General features: G+C 36.9%; 4 protein-coding genes and 1 long non-coding RNA gene across 6 annotated transcripts; 2 read left to right on the top strand and 3 right to left on the bottom strand.

Moving 5' to 3' along the window:
- Nucleotides 1–32: 32 nt before the first annotated feature.
- Nucleotides 33–2,796, bottom strand: LOC116195543 (EKC/KEOPS complex subunit TPRKB). The gene is made up of 7 exons (XM_031524795.1): nucleotides 2,669–2,796; nucleotides 1,629–1,695; nucleotides 1,418–1,540; nucleotides 1,246–1,329; nucleotides 1,014–1,100; nucleotides 440–530; nucleotides 33–329 (listed from the first exon to the last, which is right to left on the bottom strand). The coding sequence occupies exons 1-6, from the start codon at nucleotides 2,737–2,739 to the stop codon at nucleotides 444–446; spliced, it is 519 nt and encodes a 172-aa protein (XP_031380655.1). The 5' UTR covers nucleotides 2,740–2,796; the 3' UTR covers nucleotides 33–329; nucleotides 440–443.
- LOC116195541 (probable LRR receptor-like serine/threonine-protein kinase At1g67720) lies at nucleotides 2,351–6,955 on the top strand. Of its 2 annotated transcripts, none has more exons than XM_031524792.1 (9): nucleotides 2,351–2,836; nucleotides 3,806–4,349; nucleotides 4,742–5,205; nucleotides 5,382–5,517; nucleotides 5,619–5,690; nucleotides 5,794–5,862; nucleotides 5,956–6,027; nucleotides 6,123–6,191; nucleotides 6,653–6,955. In XM_031524792.1, exons 2-9 carry the CDS (start codon nucleotides 3,922–3,924, stop codon nucleotides 6,657–6,659), a joined length of 1,317 nt encoding a protein of 438 aa, XP_031380652.1. In that variant the 5' UTR covers nucleotides 2,351–2,836; nucleotides 3,806–3,921; the 3' UTR covers nucleotides 6,660–6,955. The 2 variants fall into 2 exon arrangements, with proteins under 2 accessions (XP_031380652.1, XP_031380651.1); XM_031524791.1 differs by lacking the exon at nucleotides 2,351–2,836 and adding an exon at nucleotides 3,311–3,544.
- Nucleotides 6,956–7,046: 91 nt separating this feature from the next.
- On the bottom strand, nucleotides 7,047–8,894 carry LOC116195542 (protein PLANT CADMIUM RESISTANCE 2-like). The gene is made up of 4 exons (XM_031524793.1): nucleotides 8,648–8,894; nucleotides 8,475–8,546; nucleotides 8,115–8,339; nucleotides 7,047–7,330 (listed from the first exon to the last, which is right to left on the bottom strand). The coding sequence occupies exons 1-4, from the start codon at nucleotides 8,820–8,822 to the stop codon at nucleotides 7,251–7,253; spliced, it is 552 nt and encodes a 183-aa protein (XP_031380653.1). The 5' UTR covers nucleotides 8,823–8,894; the 3' UTR covers nucleotides 7,047–7,250.
- An 8,694-nt stretch (nucleotides 8,895–17,588) lies between these two features.
- On the top strand, nucleotides 17,589–18,720 carry LOC116194480. Its single transcript, XM_031523289.1, has 2 exons — nucleotides 17,589–18,443; nucleotides 18,535–18,720. Exons 1-2 carry the CDS (start codon nucleotides 17,916–17,918, stop codon nucleotides 18,580–18,582), a joined length of 576 nt encoding a protein of 191 aa, XP_031379149.1. The 5' UTR covers nucleotides 17,589–17,915; the 3' UTR covers nucleotides 18,583–18,720.
- Nucleotides 18,721–18,810: 90 nt separating this feature from the next.
- On the bottom strand, nucleotides 18,811–19,922 carry LOC116194481. The gene is made up of 4 exons (XR_004154444.1): nucleotides 19,762–19,922; nucleotides 19,572–19,669; nucleotides 19,387–19,482; nucleotides 18,811–19,156 (listed from the first exon to the last, which is right to left on the bottom strand). It is a non-coding gene; the product is annotated as an uncharacterized LOC116194481 (long non-coding RNA).
- Between the last annotated feature and the right edge of the window lie 6 nt (nucleotides 19,923–19,928).

Below are 19,928 nucleotides of genomic sequence, written 5' to 3'. Positions count from 1 at the left end.
AAAGAATTTGCATTTTAATCGAGACGTATATATAGATCCTGAACACGAACATATAAGCTCAAATTAATATAGCGGTTGGACATGCAAGTTCACTTGGAAAATTGTCCAAGACCATGAACATATACATTTCTGCTACATTCACTTTAGCTTACGGGATAAAATTGTTACACGACAATAGTAAATCGAATGTGGAGGGCACGAAGGTCTTCCATGGCATCCGAAGGTTGTCTTCGGCAATTGAGTCGACAGAAAAATGACGCGTTCCAACAATGTGTCGTCCTCGCTACTAATACACTTCCTCGCTTGGTCTTTAATGCAAGGGTACTGACCTGTGAGTTAAAGACAGTCCAATTCCCGGCCTGTGAGTCTCGATACAGAGAGGGTATGGGTGCAGAAAGTGAAACATACAAGAATTATTATGTTAGAAGAGATACTGAACCTTGTCACAGGGCATCCCTAGCTGCAATTCGGCAGGTGATTGCATCTGCAAGGGAAGATATTCCTAGTTCCAAGCCCGATACCTTATAATGCTGGAGCATATCATAATATTGATGAAAGCATATTAGTCGATTACAATGAAATCTTTCCCTTTCTATTCTGAGTTCCATGATGATACGATCATTGGAGGCTAATTTCCAGGTCACAGACAAATTGTCAAATAGGACAGAACTCAAACTTGGAAACTTCAAATTTTATATCTATGCAGCACTCGCCAATGAATCACGGTACAGACACGAGCCTTGGTTATAGAACAAAATCCCCTTCCCAACTTTCTTCTGGGATTTCGAAGTCTCCATCTAAATTCACCACGAAAAAAGGGACATGTTTATCCACATTTTCACTGATTGTTCGGTATCCCCCGCCTCTATCTCTCTCTCATCTTTCTCTTCTATATCCATCCCATCTTTTCTTGTGATCAATGTTTTCTACATTCCAAACTTACCTAACTTTGAAACTTTGGATCGCTGAACCCAAATCTCAACCGAAAGTTAAAACTAAGTGAAGTCGCATACCTTCTGAATCTGTGCTTTGTCTGCTTTTGCTTCCAATTCGTCCAATTGAATTTCGGTTCCATTTATCATCTTCCCGATTGCTTCCATCTAACAGCACAATCATGATAAAAATTTATGAACTTTGATTTTCTCATAATGTCAGATAGCAGATCAGTATTCAGTTTCTTCTGGCATAAAAAGAGATATTATTGATAGTACATAGGAGAATCATGTAAAATTGAAAACAGAGTACCTCCTCTGGTGAAGCATTAAAACGGGCAGCAAGTACATAAGTTGAGCTGTCTGAGATGCCACATCTCTTCAGGGATTCTGTGATCTAAAGACATTGAATGACTAGGTTTAAAAACATACACAAGTAATTGAGAACTCTAACAAGAATGAGTAACAGTAAGTCAGATCCTTACATGCTTGGATCCTGAGTAATTGTAAACAAGCTCAGAGTGGAGGGTACGGGTCGTGAGTGAACCCCGTGACTTTGACAAGAGGGTCTTATGTGCAGCAGCTAGAACAGGGAAAACATCTGAGATCTGTGACCAATAGGCGGGAACAAAAAATCTCTCAATAATGGCTCATTGGAAGATTTAAGTAATTAGTCGTGTTTATGAGGATTCATACAAGTGAGGCATTAAGAAGAGCGACTTCTGGTTCTAATGTACCAGCTTGCATAGAAGCTAAAAGTTCCCTGCAAAGAAAATTCTGTATTAATGTCTCGAATCTATCTAGAAGATCACAGCAAAGCAAACTTTGATAAAGGGAAGATAGACAAACATGGTAAAGATATATTTCCTAATCACGTCATGTTAACTCAGCACATAGAGGACACTTCAGTATAATAGTTGATGAGAGCATCTAGTGCCACATAGTTTAAGCTTGAATAATACAGTTTACGATGAGCTTAATATGAATGCATGATAAGTTAAAACTACAATGCACGTCATCAACATGGGCCACTTGACTACTCGGGTTTAAGGCACAAATCTTTGCGAAATAAAGTTAAGGGCCACTTGGCAACAAAAGAAGGAAAAAGGAACAAGTGACCGAAAGAGTTGGTATTTACTGAAGAAACGCAGCCAATTCATCTTGCAAAAACAAAGTTGACAAGCAAACTTCATATTTGACATTATATTAGAGCATGGTTCCAAGAGTACAGTGCCATTCATAAACTTGCGACGCAGGATCCTATTCACTGTTTCAGTCCATACATCAGGAGACGATAAATAACAGAAATAACTTCGTCTTCATCCTGCATTTAAACCTTAAATTTTTCACTCCGCTGCATTCTCAAAGTGCAATAACACAAACACAAAACCATGATTTTCCCGACAACTCTTTAAGTTCCATCTTCCAACCAACCATCCTCAGCAGCAGGCTGTCCATAATTCTTCGTTCAGAGAGCAGAGTGTAGATAATCCGTAAGAGCAAAAGAAGAAAAGCTTGGACTTTAGCTAAAGACCAACTAAACTGACAAATTCAATAGCATTTGGCGACATTCCAGACTGAGAAAAACCCATTTTTGCACTGAGTTCGTACATGAGAGAGTGACGCTCAGTATCAAAATTGCTCAAATTTCCCTAAAATATTCAGTATAGCAACTTTTCCCGGGAAAATTAGACAAGAAACCAAACAGAGGTAGCGAGAGGAAGAAAGAGGGATACTTGGAATTGGTGACGTCGGTGAAGAGGGCAAAGGACAGAGTGTTCCCGCTGGAGATTTCGAAAACCTTCATGGCTGTTCCCCTTGTTGCTGCTGCTGTCTCCACGATACTTGGACGATAATCAAAATCCCAAGTAAAATCTGCCGTCGCTTTGCTAGGGTTTATCTTTGTAAGTTAATTCCACTTTGCCCCTCAATGTTTTCTTTTTTCCTCAATTTTCTCACTATAGTTTTATTCATTACTATTTGACTCCCTCGAGTTTGGAATTACTTCTCAATTTGACCCAAATTATTAGCCCGCCAACATCATATTGTAAGATCTCCTACGAACAATTTTTCCTAAGTCCCTTATCACGTTTTGCTCAATCTACAAACTTTTCGGGTCATCCATCCATCATGTTTTCTGGGTCATGCCGTGTTCAACCCGAGTTTAAGAGGTGAGCCTCCGTCTAGTATTATAAGGGTATTTTCAGTTTATCGAGCGCGTGTCCTGAAGTTATGCCTTGCTAAATAGAGAATAAATAGATCATCTAGGAAACTACTGAAGCCTGTCTATCGTCTTGTCCATCTGTTATCCCAAAAATCAGAATCAGAATTTCACTTACTATCTTTAAGCACAGCCATTGACGTGTCCCGCCAACCTTTGAGACAACAGAAACCATGCACTTGCATGGCCATCCATCATCTTCCCCTCAATCCATCCTTCTCTCTCTTCTTTTCTCAAAAGCAAAAACTTCCCCCGAAGTTCAATTTTTTTTCCTCTTTTCTGGGCAAAACAAATCCTGTCCCAGGAACAGAGAAGATGTCTCTGCCCATCTTCCTCCTATGGCTATTCAGCATCCCTCTCCCCTTTGCCCAGTCCCTACCTGCCCCAAGAGGTAATTAAACCATAATTGTCATTCACTTTTGTTCGCATTTATCTGTTTGTTCCAGGCAAGACATTCTGCGGATCCATTCATAACGCATTCACAGTCTGCAATGTGCACGGAGAATGCAGACTTTCTGATGTTTATTCGGCCATAGCAGGCCGTGGAGCGCAGTCAGCTTGCCTAACCAACTTTAGATTTTGTTTTTCAATGAGATCTCGAGGTCATAGTCCAGCCAGTGATTGTGTGAATGTCGACATCTGAATCTTGCAGGGTTCCTGATAAACTGTGGGGCATCTAACACGACAACCTCGGGGAACCTGACGTACGTACCGGATGATGGGTTCACGGCAGCCGGGAACAAGACCACCATAAAGAACCCGGACGTCATGCCCATCCTCAGAGACCTCAGATTCTTCCCAGACAATTCCGCCAGGAAGTACTGTTACATGATCCCCGTGAGCAAGGGCGGGAAGTACCTCATTAGGACTTCCTACTTCTATGGTGGGTTTGATGGCGGGACAGTCCCTCCGGTGTTTGATCAGATTGTCGATGGCACCAAGTGGAGCACCGTTGACACCAGGGAGGATTACGCCAAGGGGCTGACAAGCTATTACGAGCTTGTTGTTGCTGCCATGGGGAAGATCCTAAGTGTCTGCCTTGCACGGACCCCGCAGACTGTCTCGGACCCATTCATCTCGGTCCTGGAGGTAGAGTACCTCGACGATTCAGCGTACAACTCAACAGATTTCAAGAAATACGCTCTTGGAACGGTGGCTAGGACCACATTTGGGAACAACGAGGATGACATGATTGGGTAAGAAAGTCTCCATTGCCATCTTTCATTGGTTACGGTTCGGTTTTCATTACTTGATCTGTGTATTACTTAGCAATGAGACAGCTCTGTATTAGAATCCTAGGCGAGAATTCTGGGCTTCTGTGGCATGTTCCCTGATCATCATTAGCTGCAAGTCTGCCGTAATAGATGTTCTGTCACCAATTTCCCTAAAGTAGCCACATGGTCTCTGCATCTAGAATTGCATTTTGAGCTTAATTTCAGAAAGCAAGATCAGAATATGTGATAGAATAGCTCGTACTGTTTCATTTTCCATATCGAGTTAGCATTATTGTTCAGGAAGGAGAAATGACATTTGATGTGTGTAAGGTTGCTTGAGAAGATTCTGATGTTATGCAGTATTTTATTCCTAGTTATCCAGATGATCAATACAACCGGTACTGGCATCCCTTCATGGACAATAACCCGACAGTCGGTAGCAAGTCCATTATAGAGCCTTTCAGCTTCTGGAACGTCCCTCCAGTGAAGGCCTTCTCGACTGCTCTAACAACTAGCCGAGGGAAGACCCTGAAGATCCAGTGGCCCCAGGGTTCACTCCCCAAGAGCCTCTACTATATCTCGCTGTACTTCCAGGACAGCCGAACCAAGAGCCCCTACAGTTGGAGGGTTTTCGACGTCTCAATAAATGGGAACAAGTTCTATTCGAAACTCAATGTCACAACTGATGGGGTTTCTGTGTTCGCTGCAGAGTGGCCTCTGTCTGGGCAGACCGAGATCGAGATGACTCCTGGGGACGGAGTTCCTGTGGGGCCATTAATCAATGCTGGCGAGGTTTTCCAGTTATTGCCTATGGGTGGAAGAACGCTTACTCGAGATGGTAATTATCTTTTAGCCATCCCACTCTTATGACCATACCTGTTTTGAAATTTATTCAGGTTCAAGTTCGACTCAGTGTAATTTCTTAGGTTCAATTCCAGGACTTAGAGTTGGCTGATTGTATCCTGGCTATATCTCGTGTCTAGTGTTTTGGGATTTGATCTTTGCATTCTGCAGTGATGGCCATGGAAGATTTGGCTGAAACTTTTGACAACCCACCTTCCGATTGGAGTGGAGATCCCTGTCTTCCTAAGGATCACTCATGGACTGGAGTTACCTGTTCCGATGGAAACCTTGCTCGGGTTGTCAGTTTGTAAGTCTATAATAGAGATACCATGTCCTCAGTATTTCAATCAGAAACTGAACTGCACGATGATAAGCTAAGGTCGGTTTTCACTGATTTTACTTTTGAAGGAACTTAACAGGAATTGGGCTATCCGGAACTCTGCCTTCCACCTTGGGGAACTTAACCGCATTATCAACCCTGTAAACATCTAGTTATTCCTTTTTCAGTATATAGTCATCGGAATATGAAGCTGGCAATTTTTTCACTTATTAGAGATCACAAATCTTACTTATGCACTTGCAGGTGGCTGGGGGGTAACAAGCTCTCCGGAAATATCCCGGACATGGGGACCATGAGGGAACTTAAGAGCCTGTACATCCTTGAATCTGCAACTCCTTCTATTTCCCCTTCTTGTGTTGATATCTCTGTCATCTGCTAAATTGGTTTAGTTTATAATTATTATAGGCATTTGGAGAATAACCAATTTGAAGGTCCAATACCAAAGTCACTGGGCGAACTCCCAGAAATCCAGGAAATGTGAGTTTTCTCACAGATTGTGCCCACAAACATATGACACACATTTTCCTATTGGACTACTAAACTCAATTTCCGGACTTCCTTTCGACTTGCAGATTTCTCCAGAACAACAAGTTTACTGGTGGCATCCCTGAGAACATGCGGAGAAACGGCTTAACTATTAAGTAAGAATTTTGACTCATCTTCCTGTGCAGCTTTTACTCATCTCTTCATGTAGGACTGAAAGTTAACACTTGCTCTTGCTGTTTGCTTCTGAAAGATAAGAAATTTCGGACATTTCAAGCTTAGGCAATTTCTGGTGTCTGATAAATTTGATGTGTACCATTTAGGAAGCATTGGTGTTTACATTACGGAAATCTTGAAATCTCTTTATTCAAGGAGTTCCAGTTTCAGTTTGTAAATGGGATAAAATTCCGGAAAATTTTATTCAGAAAGAGACCACTATGTTCGGTAAGGTTAGTGCAAGTTTTCTGGAAAATAATGTTTTTGAGAGTCATCACACTCCTTGAAATGTTCATTGATTTGAATACAATCTACACAATTTTGATGCATCATGATTATCTAAGAAACGTACACATCATCGAAATTTCGATCTGAACACGATAAAACGGTCACTCTCTTTCAGGGTTTAGACCGGGAAAAGTCTGTTGTGCTAGGAGTGGGTTTACTGGAAGCTGCCGACCGCAATCTGGAGACAGTGAACTTTCACTACTGGCAGATGTGGATGTAGATGGGATATTGAATCAAACATGGAAGAACTTTTGGGTACAGAGACAAAACAAGGGACTAATCAACAATTCTTTGTTCTTGGCAGTTGGGGGATGGGCTGTACAAGGTTGTAATGTAATCTACTCTGTGAACTGTACATTTATGTAAGACAACTGATGAAATATACGAATCATGAGCCGAGAGACAAAATTTCGAAGGAGAGGGAAAGCACGGTAGTACGTAGGTGTACTTGCAATTTGGTACGTACAATTTGGTTTGGTACGGTTTCATCCACTAGAAGGATGCATGGGAATGAAATTGTTCCCTAAAGATTGATTATTCACACAAACATGATAACACGAATGACGTACGAAGTTACAAAGATGAAGCACACTCAACGAATTTACAAATGGATCTCCTTAGAACAACACAAAAGGTGTATAGAATCGAAGGTGAAAAAGCAGTACAGATTATCCATTGCTGCAACAAACGATCTCGATGTGCTTTCCCCTTGTTTATCTGGTCATGCCATGTCCCACTGCAGGAGCCACCGTGTTGATCCCTCTCTTCTGCCGATCCATGTTAGCTTCCCATCCTTAAGTCATCGTCAATCGTCCAGTCACAAACCATGAAGTTGAATTGAAAGCGAAATACAAAATGAAATAAATCAGAAGCAATGAAAATGTTGCACTGCATGACTTGAGCGTACACGAGCTTCCATGAGATGTATAATCATCACTCTACACCCATATGGGGTCTAGTTATTCGACTTAGACAAAAAAAACTCGACTTAGAACTCGAATCCATACCCGATATCAATCAGACTTCCACCTCAGGTTCCTGTGATTTACTTGTTACTATTCTCATGGAATCCTATATGTGACCATATTAATCGTTTATGATGACAACGCAAGAACTCACAAAAGCATGAGCTGCGCAACTGTATTAGGTAATGATTGGTTTTACCAAGTTATTTGTGTTTTGCTTGGTGAATTATTAGGCCTACAAGTTGACTTGTGTTTTGTTGTGTTCCTGCGAGGAAGATGAGGAGTCACAATCCTTAAATTAATTATATGCAAGTGTGTATATGCATAATCAGGATCTGGCTAACAAATTTTCAGTCGGACCACAAGTATTCTCATCCTATTAATTGAGATTAATTCCATTCAACCGTCAGTCTGGCTTTGGACATGCGAACCATTTGTTAGGAACTTCAGCTTCTACCATTATACATTAGGAACAAAGATGTTGATTATTGGGATGCTAAAATCGAAAGAGTTAGCGTCTATTATTCCATTTGGTAATGTCAATTTGCCATGGAAGACACTTAGCTAGATAGCGGAGAAGGTGAGATAGCTAGTGCGCATGCATACACGTACCGATGCCCATGTCAAAGCCGCGGCTCTTGAGCTCACGGTACTCCTGGCACAGGGCACATGCCTCGCAGCAGAAGTGAACGAGACAATCGACACAGGGAGCCTCGTCCAGGTCGTATTGCCCCCTCAGCTTGGACCGGTAAAAGCACGAGTACAGGCACGCAAACCCCGTCATCGCCAGCAACCCATATATTGTCCCCTTTGCAGCACACCCTGAGTGTTCGCTGCCTATCATGCGCGCGCACACACACATTATATATATATATGTGTGTGTGTTTTGGAGAATTTCACCAAAAATTAACGATTGCATACGACAATATTTCCTAGAAAAAAAATCTAATTGATTGAATTTGGATTAATTACTTGAGGAGCCTCTGTCCACAATCTCAGCTATCTGCCCGAATGTGATGCAAGGGCAAAAGCAAGTGATCATACCTGAAAACATGCATGTGATTAGGAATGCCTGAAGGAACTAATCTACGTGTATATATATAGCAAAAGTTCGAGATGTTCTTCACATGTGAATGATGCCTTACAGTTTGCAGGATCATCACAGCAGTGGCAAAGATTGGTCGACCATTCCCCGGAGCGAACAGATCTGCCCCTGGGAGAAACATACATCGGGGCAGATGGTGGCATGGGTTGGCCCATCATAGAGTTTGGGTACCCGGAAGCTGGAATCTGACCCGGAGTAGTTCCGTCGGGGTGCATTGTTTCCTTTTTCCCTACTCACGAATATATATATGGTCGAGAGAACGTAAGAAATTGTGTTGCTTCTTCAGTTATTCACTAATGAGATGTAAGAGCCATAAGCGCAAACATATATCTAGGAAAACATTAGGAACTGTCTCACTGTCAATGTGGAAGGAATCTTCCAGCGATAATTAAGAGTCAAAGTCGTCGTTGATGATACAATAGTTAAACTCGGTACTTAACCTACTACTTTAATAATAATGATGATGATAATGATCGAAAACGACAATTATTAGTCTCTAGAAGATATATATGCACATTGTTTACTCCCAACGTGACTTAAATTTCCGCATAGTTTAGCAAATTTTTGGTCTATACAGAGACTGCTCTTATCATATAATAAGCGAAGTCTTTGTTTAGATGTTTCCTCGTCCTTAATCATTATTTATCGATGTCTTGTCCTCGAACTTCCCATTATTTGTTATCATATTGTAAGCTGAAAGCAAAAACCTACCTCGTCATACATTTAAGAGTTCGTATATGTAATTTGAGTGTATCTGCTGAGTTGTAATTAATCGGTTGTGGTTGGAGACTAGACCGTAATATATGACAGAAAATAAACATATCAAGAAACGATCTCAATCTCACTTATAGGTATATATGTGTGTGTGTGTGTGCATACATATATGAAATGTCAGTTTAATATTAATATTAATATTAATATTAATTTCCTCGTGATTCATGTATATATACATATATGAAATGTCACTTCAATATTAATATTAATATTAATTTCCTCGTGGAAGGATCAAAGTCTAAACGATTAATTTATGACTGGCCAGGTGAAGGCGGTTTAATCAGTTGACCCAAGCGTTTGATGGTTAGTAAACTTCATTAGTTTAGTTTCTAGCCGAAGATAATAATACTTCTCTAATTTAACCGACTCTCCTCCTTAAGGGTAATTATTGCTGGATAAATAGCAAAATCCTATCAAGAAAATAACTTCATCAACAAAATAATTCTAATACATATGGAGTTTAATCTTAGCGCGGGATATAGCACCGAGCACGTAATCTGTGATAAGATGGTTGAAGCATTTTCAGGAGGGTCAGCTATCTGTAAGACTTCCCTATGGGAGTTGCGCAGGGGCGCTGGTTGCGGCCTGGCTCCCTAAGAAGACAAAGTCCCCTGCCCGTCATGTCAACTTGAAAATTCGAACATCATCCGAGTTTAGGCGGTAGACAGATAAATTGGATTCTAACTGTCTCATATATATGTCGTCGGCCCGGTCTGATTTAGTTTGTCTATGTGCCACTTCAAAAGGCCCAAGTGATGGGAATCCATGGGCTGAAGGGTTAAAATGGTTTACATTGATTTATGCTCGATTAAGACAGTTTTATCCCTTAGTGAACCAATCAAGTTCGTAAGATTCATTGGACTTCTAAATATCAAAGTGCGAGAAGGTTTTTGCACTAATTAGCATACATGAGCACACAAGAACCGGCATTGAGGCGCTCCTGCTGGCTAGATCATATTAGAAGTTCTTGAACACCCTTGCTGTGAATCATAGTAAGCCCCATTGTTTCTGCCTCATTGTTTCTGCTGATCGTGCTGCCTCCAAGATGTCCTTATCGTACTTATGATGCTATCACGTCTATCCTAGTAAGTAATAGGTATATATGTTGAAATCCAAGGGACGTAGCCACATTTTTGCACCACATAGAGCACTGAAATCCAGTAAAATGATACACATTCTTATAGCTTGGATCAGGAAGGCAACATTCAATGCACCAAAACTTATGAAACTAGCAAATTAATTAATTAAGTTCCTAATTCCTTCATTTCCATAGGATCTGACATTGTTAATCGAGCCCTTTTGGGTGGAATTCGTCGCGTTATGGGGATTTATTTAGATTATAATAAGAGGGAGCTGCTGGCCAAATTCCCGACCGAGCCAAGTCTCATTTACGAGAATCGAACTTGGGATCCCATGATGCCTAACAACGGCAAGTCCATTCATTTAATTCAATGATATTTTGACATATAGTAAAATTATAAAATAGTAAAAATGTTCTTAATTTAATCATGTATAACCTATTCTTATTTCAAAATGTAATTTTTGACCAGTCGAAAAATTGTCAAATTTTTTTAAATAAACTTTAACAGAAATTAATTGGATATTTAAGGCCCAGTTACTTTTAGAGATGTCTTCTTTATTTTTTTCCCCTCACTTTTCAACTTCTTTTCGATATTTATTCCTCTAAAAAAGTTGAAAAATCATGATAACAAGTTTAAAATTGAGAATTTCTAAACTTACATTCACTATCAAACAAAGATTGGAAAATTTCTAATTAAAGGATGAACAATCGATATAATTAAAAAAGAAAATTTTGATTGATAAAAAAACCCTCCAGTTAAAGAGAAGAAAACTGTAAAACTATATTAAAAGCACTTCTCTTATTCTTTTTATTTTTGAATTTGAGAAACTAAAAAAATTCTTTTTTTCGGAAAATTTGTTATTCATTTTAGATAGGTAATTTCATATTTTACAATATTCCATTTTTTTAATGAATTTTTTCTCAAAATAAACCGTGGTTGAAACATTTTCGCTTTTCCAATGGAAAAGGCGAAATTCCTTGGTACATAAAAATTAGTAGATTGACTATATATAATACTTTTATAAGATCAAGATAGATCGTATTCTGCACCCACTAACTTTCAGTCCTAGCTCAGCCATTGATTTCCAAATCGATAACTGGTTTCATTACACTAAGTCCCCTCCACATTTTTCTACTTTTTCTTATATTGTATTTTGGGTTATGTTATGGATATAAGTTGCCAGCAAAAAAATTAGTTTTCCAACTCATGCCACGTGGCATTAATATAATGGGCAAGCATATTCGAGGTCATTGGCTAAATAAATAAAGGATCAGAGACTTGTTTGCAATAGTTGATAAGTTCATTATTTGAATACCCCGCGTCATTCGACGTAGAGTGATGATACGTTGCGTTTTGAAGATTGACCGAATGATACGCTCGGTTGAACCAATTGTGGTTTTGAGGGGTGACTTAATGATATATTTGGCCGAACCATTCTGAGTTGGAGAAGAATCACTTGGCGAGAATTCTGCATGGATAAAGATGGGAACATAACACCTCAAGGATAAGATCACGTATAAAATATGTATGGAAAACACGACCCAGACAGTTATTAACGGATTTACTTGGAGTGAGGAGCACACAAAAACTTTCCTTACTCGGCAAGGAAATTTGTTTCAACCACTTTACCCACAATCTTCACCTTAGAGGGAACAAGCGTAACTACCAGGAGAGCTTGGAGGCCTATAAATACTAGTTGATCACCTGGGACAAGACACTCAACTCAACACAAATATCGACTTATTGCAGCTTAGCTTGGCTCGGGAGCATCCTCCCTCTTATCTTAGGAGTAGGGTAATTTAGACAACCGAACTTGTAGCGGCATGGGCTTATCCCTCAAAGATTCAAGTTCATAGTCTATGGCGGTAGGAATATTCCTCAACCACACGGTCATGACTCTATTAGTCCTTGTTCAGGGAGATTGTTATCATTCCATGGTATTTGTTTCAAAGCATCTCAACATGGCCTCAATCCTTTCAATTATTGAACTTGGGCGAGCTTGAGTGAAGGTTTTTAGAGCCTAAACAACCTTTGTTGATGGGAAGCAGAGTTCGCCATCCTCTGTAACTTTTTTTTGAGTTTGTTATTTGTTCGACATTCTTATTGTAATTCCCATATTATGACTAAATGTTATATTCCATTTTCATTTAATTGCTTTGCAATTGCATGTTTCTCTTTATTATCACGAAATCCTTGTATGCAAGGCATTACCTAAAAGAATCTATAGGGTTTGGACCGGAAAGAAGTTCTATATTTTCTCAAGAAATTAGAAATTTGAAAATTACCTTCTCTAGTCTGTCAAAATTCGCAAACAACATGGAAATTTGATGTTAATTAGGCGAGGCTTAAACCATGTGAGGATGCATGTGCTGACCACATAAAGTTAAATTTGACTCATCGAGAGAGAGAGAATTATTAACATTTGGTGTGATTGTTTACATCCATTTAGAAGTATGTCCAATTAACATGCTCGAGCTCTTGGAATATATAAATAACTGTGGGGAGTAGGACGTTCCCTAGGGCTAATTACAATACATTTCTGATCATTGATACCCCAAGTTAAGTGAAATCTATAAATAGGCTTTTGTATATCTTTTTCTAGTTCATATATATTTCGGATTTTTCAGTATTCCTGTTATCATGTTGAAACGCCTCAGTTGTTATAAGGGCAACGAGAAAAATGTTTAAAATAGACATATCTATTTTGATACATTAGTGAATTTACACATGCATTGCACGTGAAACTTTCTTTGATTATGTTAAAATACATAATGCTCGAACTACATAATATATAAGAAAACTCTTTTAAAAAAATAAATATATAAATTATAAGTAAATTAATAGTGTCCCCTTCTGAATGGATTTGTGACCATTTCTAGTCAGAAATTTGATCTTACTTCAATTTATAAATAAATAAAACAAAAATAATTAATAATATCTACGAAGGTTGATGACCAAAAAAATTAAAAAATTGACATTTTTATTATTTCTAGCATGAATTTTTTATTTGAAAAAATTACAAATTATGAGTTTTTTTATCACTTCTAGTATGTTGTCATTTTGCCATCAATTTTAAGGGATTTTTCTAACATGGCACTAACATTGTAGACATGGCACATGGAAACCTACCAATTGGACCCCATGGGTATTTAAATATTAAATTAAAAATAAAAATAAAAATTATTAAAGAAAACTAATAATATTCACTAAAATTATTTCATTTAATTTTATAAAAGTATAAATAAATAATAATAAATTCAATGGAAACATATGTGTATATATATTAACAATAGTATTTACATATGTGTAATATAAAAAAGTATATAGAAAATTAACATACTAATGACAAATCACTATATCTAAATATATATATATATATATATATATCAGTTTTTGTACAATTTTATGAAATTATCTTCATTATTTTTTACTCTATTGAATAAAAGTAAAACTGAATTTAAAATAAAACTATAAAACTGCTCAAATTTTGAAACCATACATCTTATATCGCTCCTCCATCAATTCATATGTGGTCATCTTCCACTATACTTTTTACTTATTTCTCTTCAACCCCCACTCTATCTCTATCTCAACCTAAGTTATTTTTCTTTTCTTTCATTAAAATATTGTTTTTTTCAATTTTCATCACATTTTTAATATTTTTTAATAATAGCAATGATGTGGAATTACAATGGTATATAATGATGAAAATACATAGGCAACGTTTTAAACTATGTTTTTTTTTCACATTGTGTGTAGCATTGGTGCAGAATCTAGTATATGAATAATAAAAATTTGATAAGTACGATTAAAATATTAAAAATAATTTAAAAAAATCGAAATTAATGCAATTTAAAAATAATTTAGTTCAAGAAATTTTTTTCAATTGATATATTTTTCTGACTTGATCTTTCATTTTAATAGAATATCCTAAAGATAAAATAGATAAATGAATTTAAATTTTTCATAAAATTTTACAAAATAATTAATAGAAACATTATTTTCACGAATAGTCTCGCAATGACACCCATAACTCGAAAATTCAGAAAAATCCGATCCAAATCGGTCAAAAAATTTCTAAAATTAAAGACCTTAAGGTCGGGTTTAAATTTTAAAGAAAGAAAATTGGAAGGAAGTTGATCGGACCCAATTTTATGTATATATAAATTTATTTTAGTAATTCATATTATATATTATAATTTATACTTAACAAAATAAAATAAACAAAATAAAATCTCACCTAAAGAATAAGAATAAATTTAATTTCAGTTGCAAACTGATACGTTGTATTGATAATCGATGTTAGGTTTACATTAGAAGCAATTTATTTCTCTTTTTTTACACATGTATCCTTGAGGAACAAAAAAAAGGGATACCTAGAGCTCGTGAAGGAGGACATTGACAGCATGAGGACTTTAAACTTGTGCAACATTATTAGCGGGTGGTGGTGGTAGGCACTACAGTGGCAATGGATAAAACGATAACCGATGTTTGTGGACAAAAGAAAATAAGAGAATAAGAATAGGGATAGAAGAAAAAACTTGAGATAAGAGAAAACCAATTAAATAAAAAATTAATGATATAGTATCTCTTTTCTTTGAATCTTTTCTTCTCTTTCTTTTTTTTTTCTCCCAAATGCGTACTTTTGTATCCGTAGAATCCCATAAAAAATTTGATTGGGATTTTGAAAACAAATTACCGATGGTATAATGTCCTAATTAACTTTTAAAATAAATTAATATAAATTTTGAAAATTTCGTCATAAAATATAATTTTTTAATCACAAGATATATGTCAATAACTCATCAGAAAATATCTATCTATAAAATAACTTTTAAAATTTCTTAATATAAATTTTGAAAATCCATCGATACAAATGTAAATAGGAAACACGAGAGAGGAATCGTGAGCGTTGAATGGGGAAGTTAATTCATATTTGATACACTCATTAGAGTGAAAAATTATGAGAACGAACATGCTAGGTAGTTTTTATAATGAAAAATTATAAAATGGTGCCTTGAAATTGAAATGTCATGAGAAAGAATAGGTATAAATTGGTTTTTGAAACTTGAAAAAATGAAAGGATTATGGTCGAAAAAAGAGAATATGAGAATTTTTTTCCAGACGATTAGCAAAGTCAAAGAATAAGAATAATGAAAATGAGAAGTAATTAAAAACTAAAAGAGAAAATAGAATAGATACAAATGTAAATAAGAAAGTGGAGAGAGAAACCATGAGCGTTGAATGAAGAAGTTAATTCATACTTGATACTTTCGTTAGAGTGAATAATTATGGAAAAGAACATAATAGGTAGTTTTTTTACTGAAAAAGTATGAAAGAGTGCATTGAAATCGAAAAGTCATGAGAAAGAATATATATAATGGTTGAAGAAAGAGAATACAGGAAATTATTTTCCAACAATTAGCAAAGGGAGAACTAATTAAAAATCGAAAGAAAAAATAGAAAAGATACAAATGTAAATAAGAAATGGGAGAGAGGAACCATGAGCAGAGAAATTATTTCATGTTTGATGCGTTTATCAGAGTGAATAATTATGAAAAAGAACATGATATGTAGTTTTTATAGTTAAAAAGTATGAAATGATGCCTTAAAGTCCTAAGGTCTTGAGAAAGAATAAGTAAAAATTAGTTTTTCTATTAAAATGAATGAAAGAATGTCATACTATTGAAAAGATGTGATATTTAGTAGCATTCATATCATTTGAGTAAATTGTAAAATAGTAATATTATTAATTTATCAATGACAAAAAGTCAAAAAAGTTGGAGAAATACTTTGGGAAGGTCCGTACTTTAGAAGAGATGTACATAATTTAACTCGGTCGAGGAAATATATGATAGAGCGTGTGAGGCAACAAATGTTGAAAATGAACGATGAATAGAGAGTTAAAAGTGTGTGAGAAAAGTCAAACTAACGAAGCACACAAAAAGTGTGAGAGTAAAAGGTATAAAAAGAAATGTAAAATTTTATTAAGGATATGAGTATTTTTTGGAATAAAAATTGGAAAAACAAGAAATTTTAAAAACAAACACGTGATTCATAGAGATGAGACAAATAAGACGTTGAAAATGAACATATGGTACAACAAAATTTTGAAACTATAAATCGTTATGAAATAATAATAGAACAAACATACCTGTAATGAAGGGCTAACTCGGTTAAGAGAGGGACGAGACAATAAAGTATCGAAATTGTGCAACGAATAGAAAGAGTTGGTTTTTATATATATATATATATATATATATATATATATATATTTATATATAGTGAAAATGTGCGACCAAAAGTCACGGGTCAAAAAACTATGAGAAAAAGTTATGAGAATATAAGGGCATTTTTGAAATATTATAAATTGGAGAAATTTGTCATACTTTTATCTATAATATAGATATAAATGTATGATTTTAAAATAAATGACATCTAATGGTACTATGATCATGGAAGGGATGAGTGTTGGTAAGATATAATCATAATTATTGTTGATAAATAATGGATTTACCTCTCTAATGAATGCGTTATCACTATACTAAGAGGTCAACTTCTTTGGGAACATGCAAAATTAAAATAATTCATAAACTAATCTTATTTTTCTTTTTTTGGGGGTGAAAACATAAAAATAAGAAAATGTTGACATCGAATAAAATCGAATATCACATGGGGTCTATGCTTGTTGATCAATAGGGCAACACTTTACAAAGACTTGAACAAATGGAACTTTTGTCTTCTTCATATCCTTCGATCCTTTTTACTTTTCTTATTAATATTCATGACATATCTCAGGACTCAATTAATCACCCAAAAAAAAATTGAATGCGAAATTTTTCTATAAAAAAAGTTACTATTAATTGGTCTTAAATCATGCTTAAATTTTACTGTATATAAGCATATCAATCTTATAAAATCGATGCTTTTTTTACCCTATATGATAATGTCGTAAGCCTCACAAGTTATAAGATTTGCCGTAAACCTTGCAGTTTCCTTGTACTTATCACCTATCACTTGGTCAATCCTTTATACTAAGATCATGTTATACAAATTGGTCACCTCAAATAAGGAAAAAGAAATTATTGGAAAGGAGCAAAACTTATATATATTAATCCTAGGCCATGTTTGATCACAAGGTGACAAATCTAAGTAACATGAGCTGTCTACTGATCTCCATATAGACCCGCGAAACAAGCCAAAGTTAAGCTCTCACTCTCTTTAATATATATACATACATATATACACCCATATTAATACATACATATATATATATATTCACATATCTATATCTATATATATTCACATATCTATAGCTATCTATATATATACATGCATATATATGAAACTCAGACATCTTCTCATTCTGAAAATAACACCAAACATATCTAAGGTTTCTCTAAGCAGTCCTAGTCCTACTTAGGTTCATAGCATCCTCATTATTGATTAGACATGTTCAAGATCAGTGAGCAAGAAGGGACTGGTGCTGGTGGTTGTGGTGGAAGTTTCTTCACTAACCCTACCCTCATCAGTCCTCGGATCTCATTCTCCCATGATTTCGTCGACGCGATCCACCCGGAGCTCAGGAGCTACAAGGAGGCCCCCGTGTCGTCGGACTTCGAATTCTCTGTCAAGAACAACACCATGATCCCTGCAGACGAGATCTTTGTCAAGGGCATGCTGGTGCCATCGAGAGAGGACGACAAGTCTCGGTCGAGGACGAGCACGACCTTGAGGGACGAGCTTCTCGTGGGAGACGATGATGGGGACACGTCCAATCAGGATGCCTTCTCAGGTTGGTCAGGCCGGTGGATCGATAGGTGGGCTTTGAAGAAGGGTAACCATCATCTGTTTGGATCAAAGAAAGGCGGGAAGAGAAGTGGCAGTTTTGATGGAATGCCGCTGGAGACAGTAGTTGAGGAGAAGGGTCCTAAATCTGTCAATGTTGAAGCGCCTCTCATCACTAGCAAGGAGCAAAAGGTACATATCGAACCGAAACCTCGTAATATCAAGTGCATTTATAAAGCTTAATTCAGGCAGGACATTGATGATTTTCCTGCTGTTCCTGCAGAGATCCTCGGTCGAGCGCCGCGATGATGCCTCAGTCTCTATTGGGTGAGTGCATTAGGTCACTGCGACCAATTTCAATGTGCAGAATGATTGTCCTGTACTGAATTGGTGATGTACAAAGTGATCTTTTAACGATTCCTGGTTGAATTTTGTCCCAAGTCGTTTGATCATTCAGCGAAGAATGCCTTTCCCCAGTAACAATACAGTCCGTCAACAACAGTTTTTAGAAAATTTGGACCTACGGAACATATCAGAAGTCGTGATAGGATGGCATGTATTGCACGAACAATCGGCCACTACCCAAAGAACTGAAACTCAACAAACCCGAAGCTCCTTATTACAGAAATTGATCGCCCTGTAAGAAATATAGAAAACCAAACGAAAACACGGTCTCCTTTGAGTTCTGAAAGAATGAAGGTCGTATTCCTGTACATTACCAACTTAATCCAAAACACTAATATCACACAGGCGCAATGCCTGTGTCATTAACACTAACGCAACCGAATAAATATTTACAGGTTCCCTAAAGTGAAAGAGAATATTCACAATAGACCCGAAGAACCGGATCTTGGTCTCTCCAGATGGGGAAAGAATGTAGTAAATATAGTTCATGGACTGTACATCTGCAACCAAAAATAGCAAAGCAAACATTAGTCACCCTCGCAGAAGAGGTCCGTGTCAGGAGGGAAATCGACAAATGCGTTCATTAATAGTTTGCAATAAATTTCGGAATAACTTTCTCAAAATTAGCGGTGTGATCCCTTCCTACTGGACAAATATGAAGAGAGATGCTTTTCTTCCTAGAGAAATTTAGGTCAACCATAAAAGAAAATGGCATAAAGGAAGATCTTACCTACAATTTATGTACAAAGGATTCCATCCTGTCCACAGAAGAGCGCTTCGCGTCTTGTGCGGAAATCAAGGACTTTTACCTTGACAATTTGCTCCTCTGCCCATGAGAAAAGCATCGATCACTTAAACTCCTAGATCTCCGTGAAATAAAATGACAGACTGGCTTACTACTTGTGATTAACGCACCATACTTGATGTGATGACAGACATTCCCAATCTGCTATTGCTGTGGATCGGGACCCATGTATTTCTCCATGGACTCCTTTTTATGCTCCGGATCAAGGCTGCCAAATCAATTAAAGGAGTCAAATCATCATTTCTCTTGAGTACACTTCTCAAAGTGAAACATGCGGAAGAATTTCAGCAAATGCAAAACCTATTTCGGAGGCCAAGGAGGGCATAATGAAAGGCACTCGCACAGGCAGAGACTGGAGCTATGGTGGCAGCCGGAACTGCCTTAAATGCAGTAGCTATAGCAGCTCCAGCACCAGCCCCACGCTGATATTTTTTTATCGGTGTTTGGACCAAAGCAGAAGCCGACTT

The sequence above is a fragment of the Punica granatum genome, chromosome 2, assembly GCF_007655135.1.
Source record: "Punica granatum isolate Tunisia-2019 chromosome 2, ASM765513v2, whole genome shotgun sequence".
Taxonomy (NCBI): domain Eukaryota; kingdom Viridiplantae; phylum Streptophyta; class Magnoliopsida; order Myrtales; family Lythraceae; genus Punica; species Punica granatum.
This window is presented reverse-complemented; position numbering and strand designations above follow the sequence as displayed.

Excerpts from the sequence above, each read along its gene's own strand:
- LOC116195543 (XM_031524795.1), bottom strand. The coding sequence starts at position 2,739 with ATGAAGGTTTTCGAAATCTCCAGCGGGAACACTCTGTCCTTTGCCCTC. Across the intron at positions 1,541-1,628 it reads CTCTTCTTAATGCCTCACTT|ATCTCAGATGTTTTCCCTGT; the intron begins GTATGAATCCTC and ends TATTGGTCACAG. Across the intron at positions 1,101-1,245 it reads TTAATGCTTCACCAGAGGAG|ATGGAAGCAATCGGGAAGAT; the intron begins GTACTCTGTTTT and ends TTGTGCTGTTAG.
- LOC116195541 (XM_031524791.1), top strand. The coding sequence starts at position 3,337 with ATGGCCATCCATCATCTTCCCCTCAATCCATCCTTCTCTCTCTTCTTT. Across the intron at positions 3,545-3,805 it reads GTCCCTACCTGCCCCAAGAG|GGTTCCTGATAAACTGTGGG; the intron begins GTAATTAAACCA and ends TGAATCTTGCAG. Across the intron at positions 4,350-4,741 it reads AACGAGGATGACATGATTGG|TTATCCAGATGATCAATACA; the intron begins GTAAGAAAGTCT and ends TTTTATTCCTAG.
- LOC116195542 (XM_031524793.1), bottom strand. The coding sequence starts at position 8,822 with ATGCACCCCGACGGAACTACTCCGGGTCAGATTCCAGCTTCCGGGTAC. Across the intron at positions 8,547-8,647 it reads CTGTGATGATCCTGCAAACT|GTATGATCACTTGCTTTTGC; the intron begins GTAAGGCATCAT and ends GCATGTTTTCAG. Across the intron at positions 8,340-8,474 it reads TGTGGACAGAGGCTCCTCAA|GCAGCGAACACTCAGGGTGT; the intron begins GTAATTAATCCA and ends CGCGCATGATAG.
- LOC116194480 (XM_031523289.1), top strand. The coding sequence starts at position 17,916 with ATGTTCAAGATCAGTGAGCAAGAAGGGACTGGTGCTGGTGGTTGTGGT. Across the intron at positions 18,444-18,534 it reads TCACTAGCAAGGAGCAAAAG|AGATCCTCGGTCGAGCGCCG; the intron begins GTACATATCGAA and ends CTGTTCCTGCAG.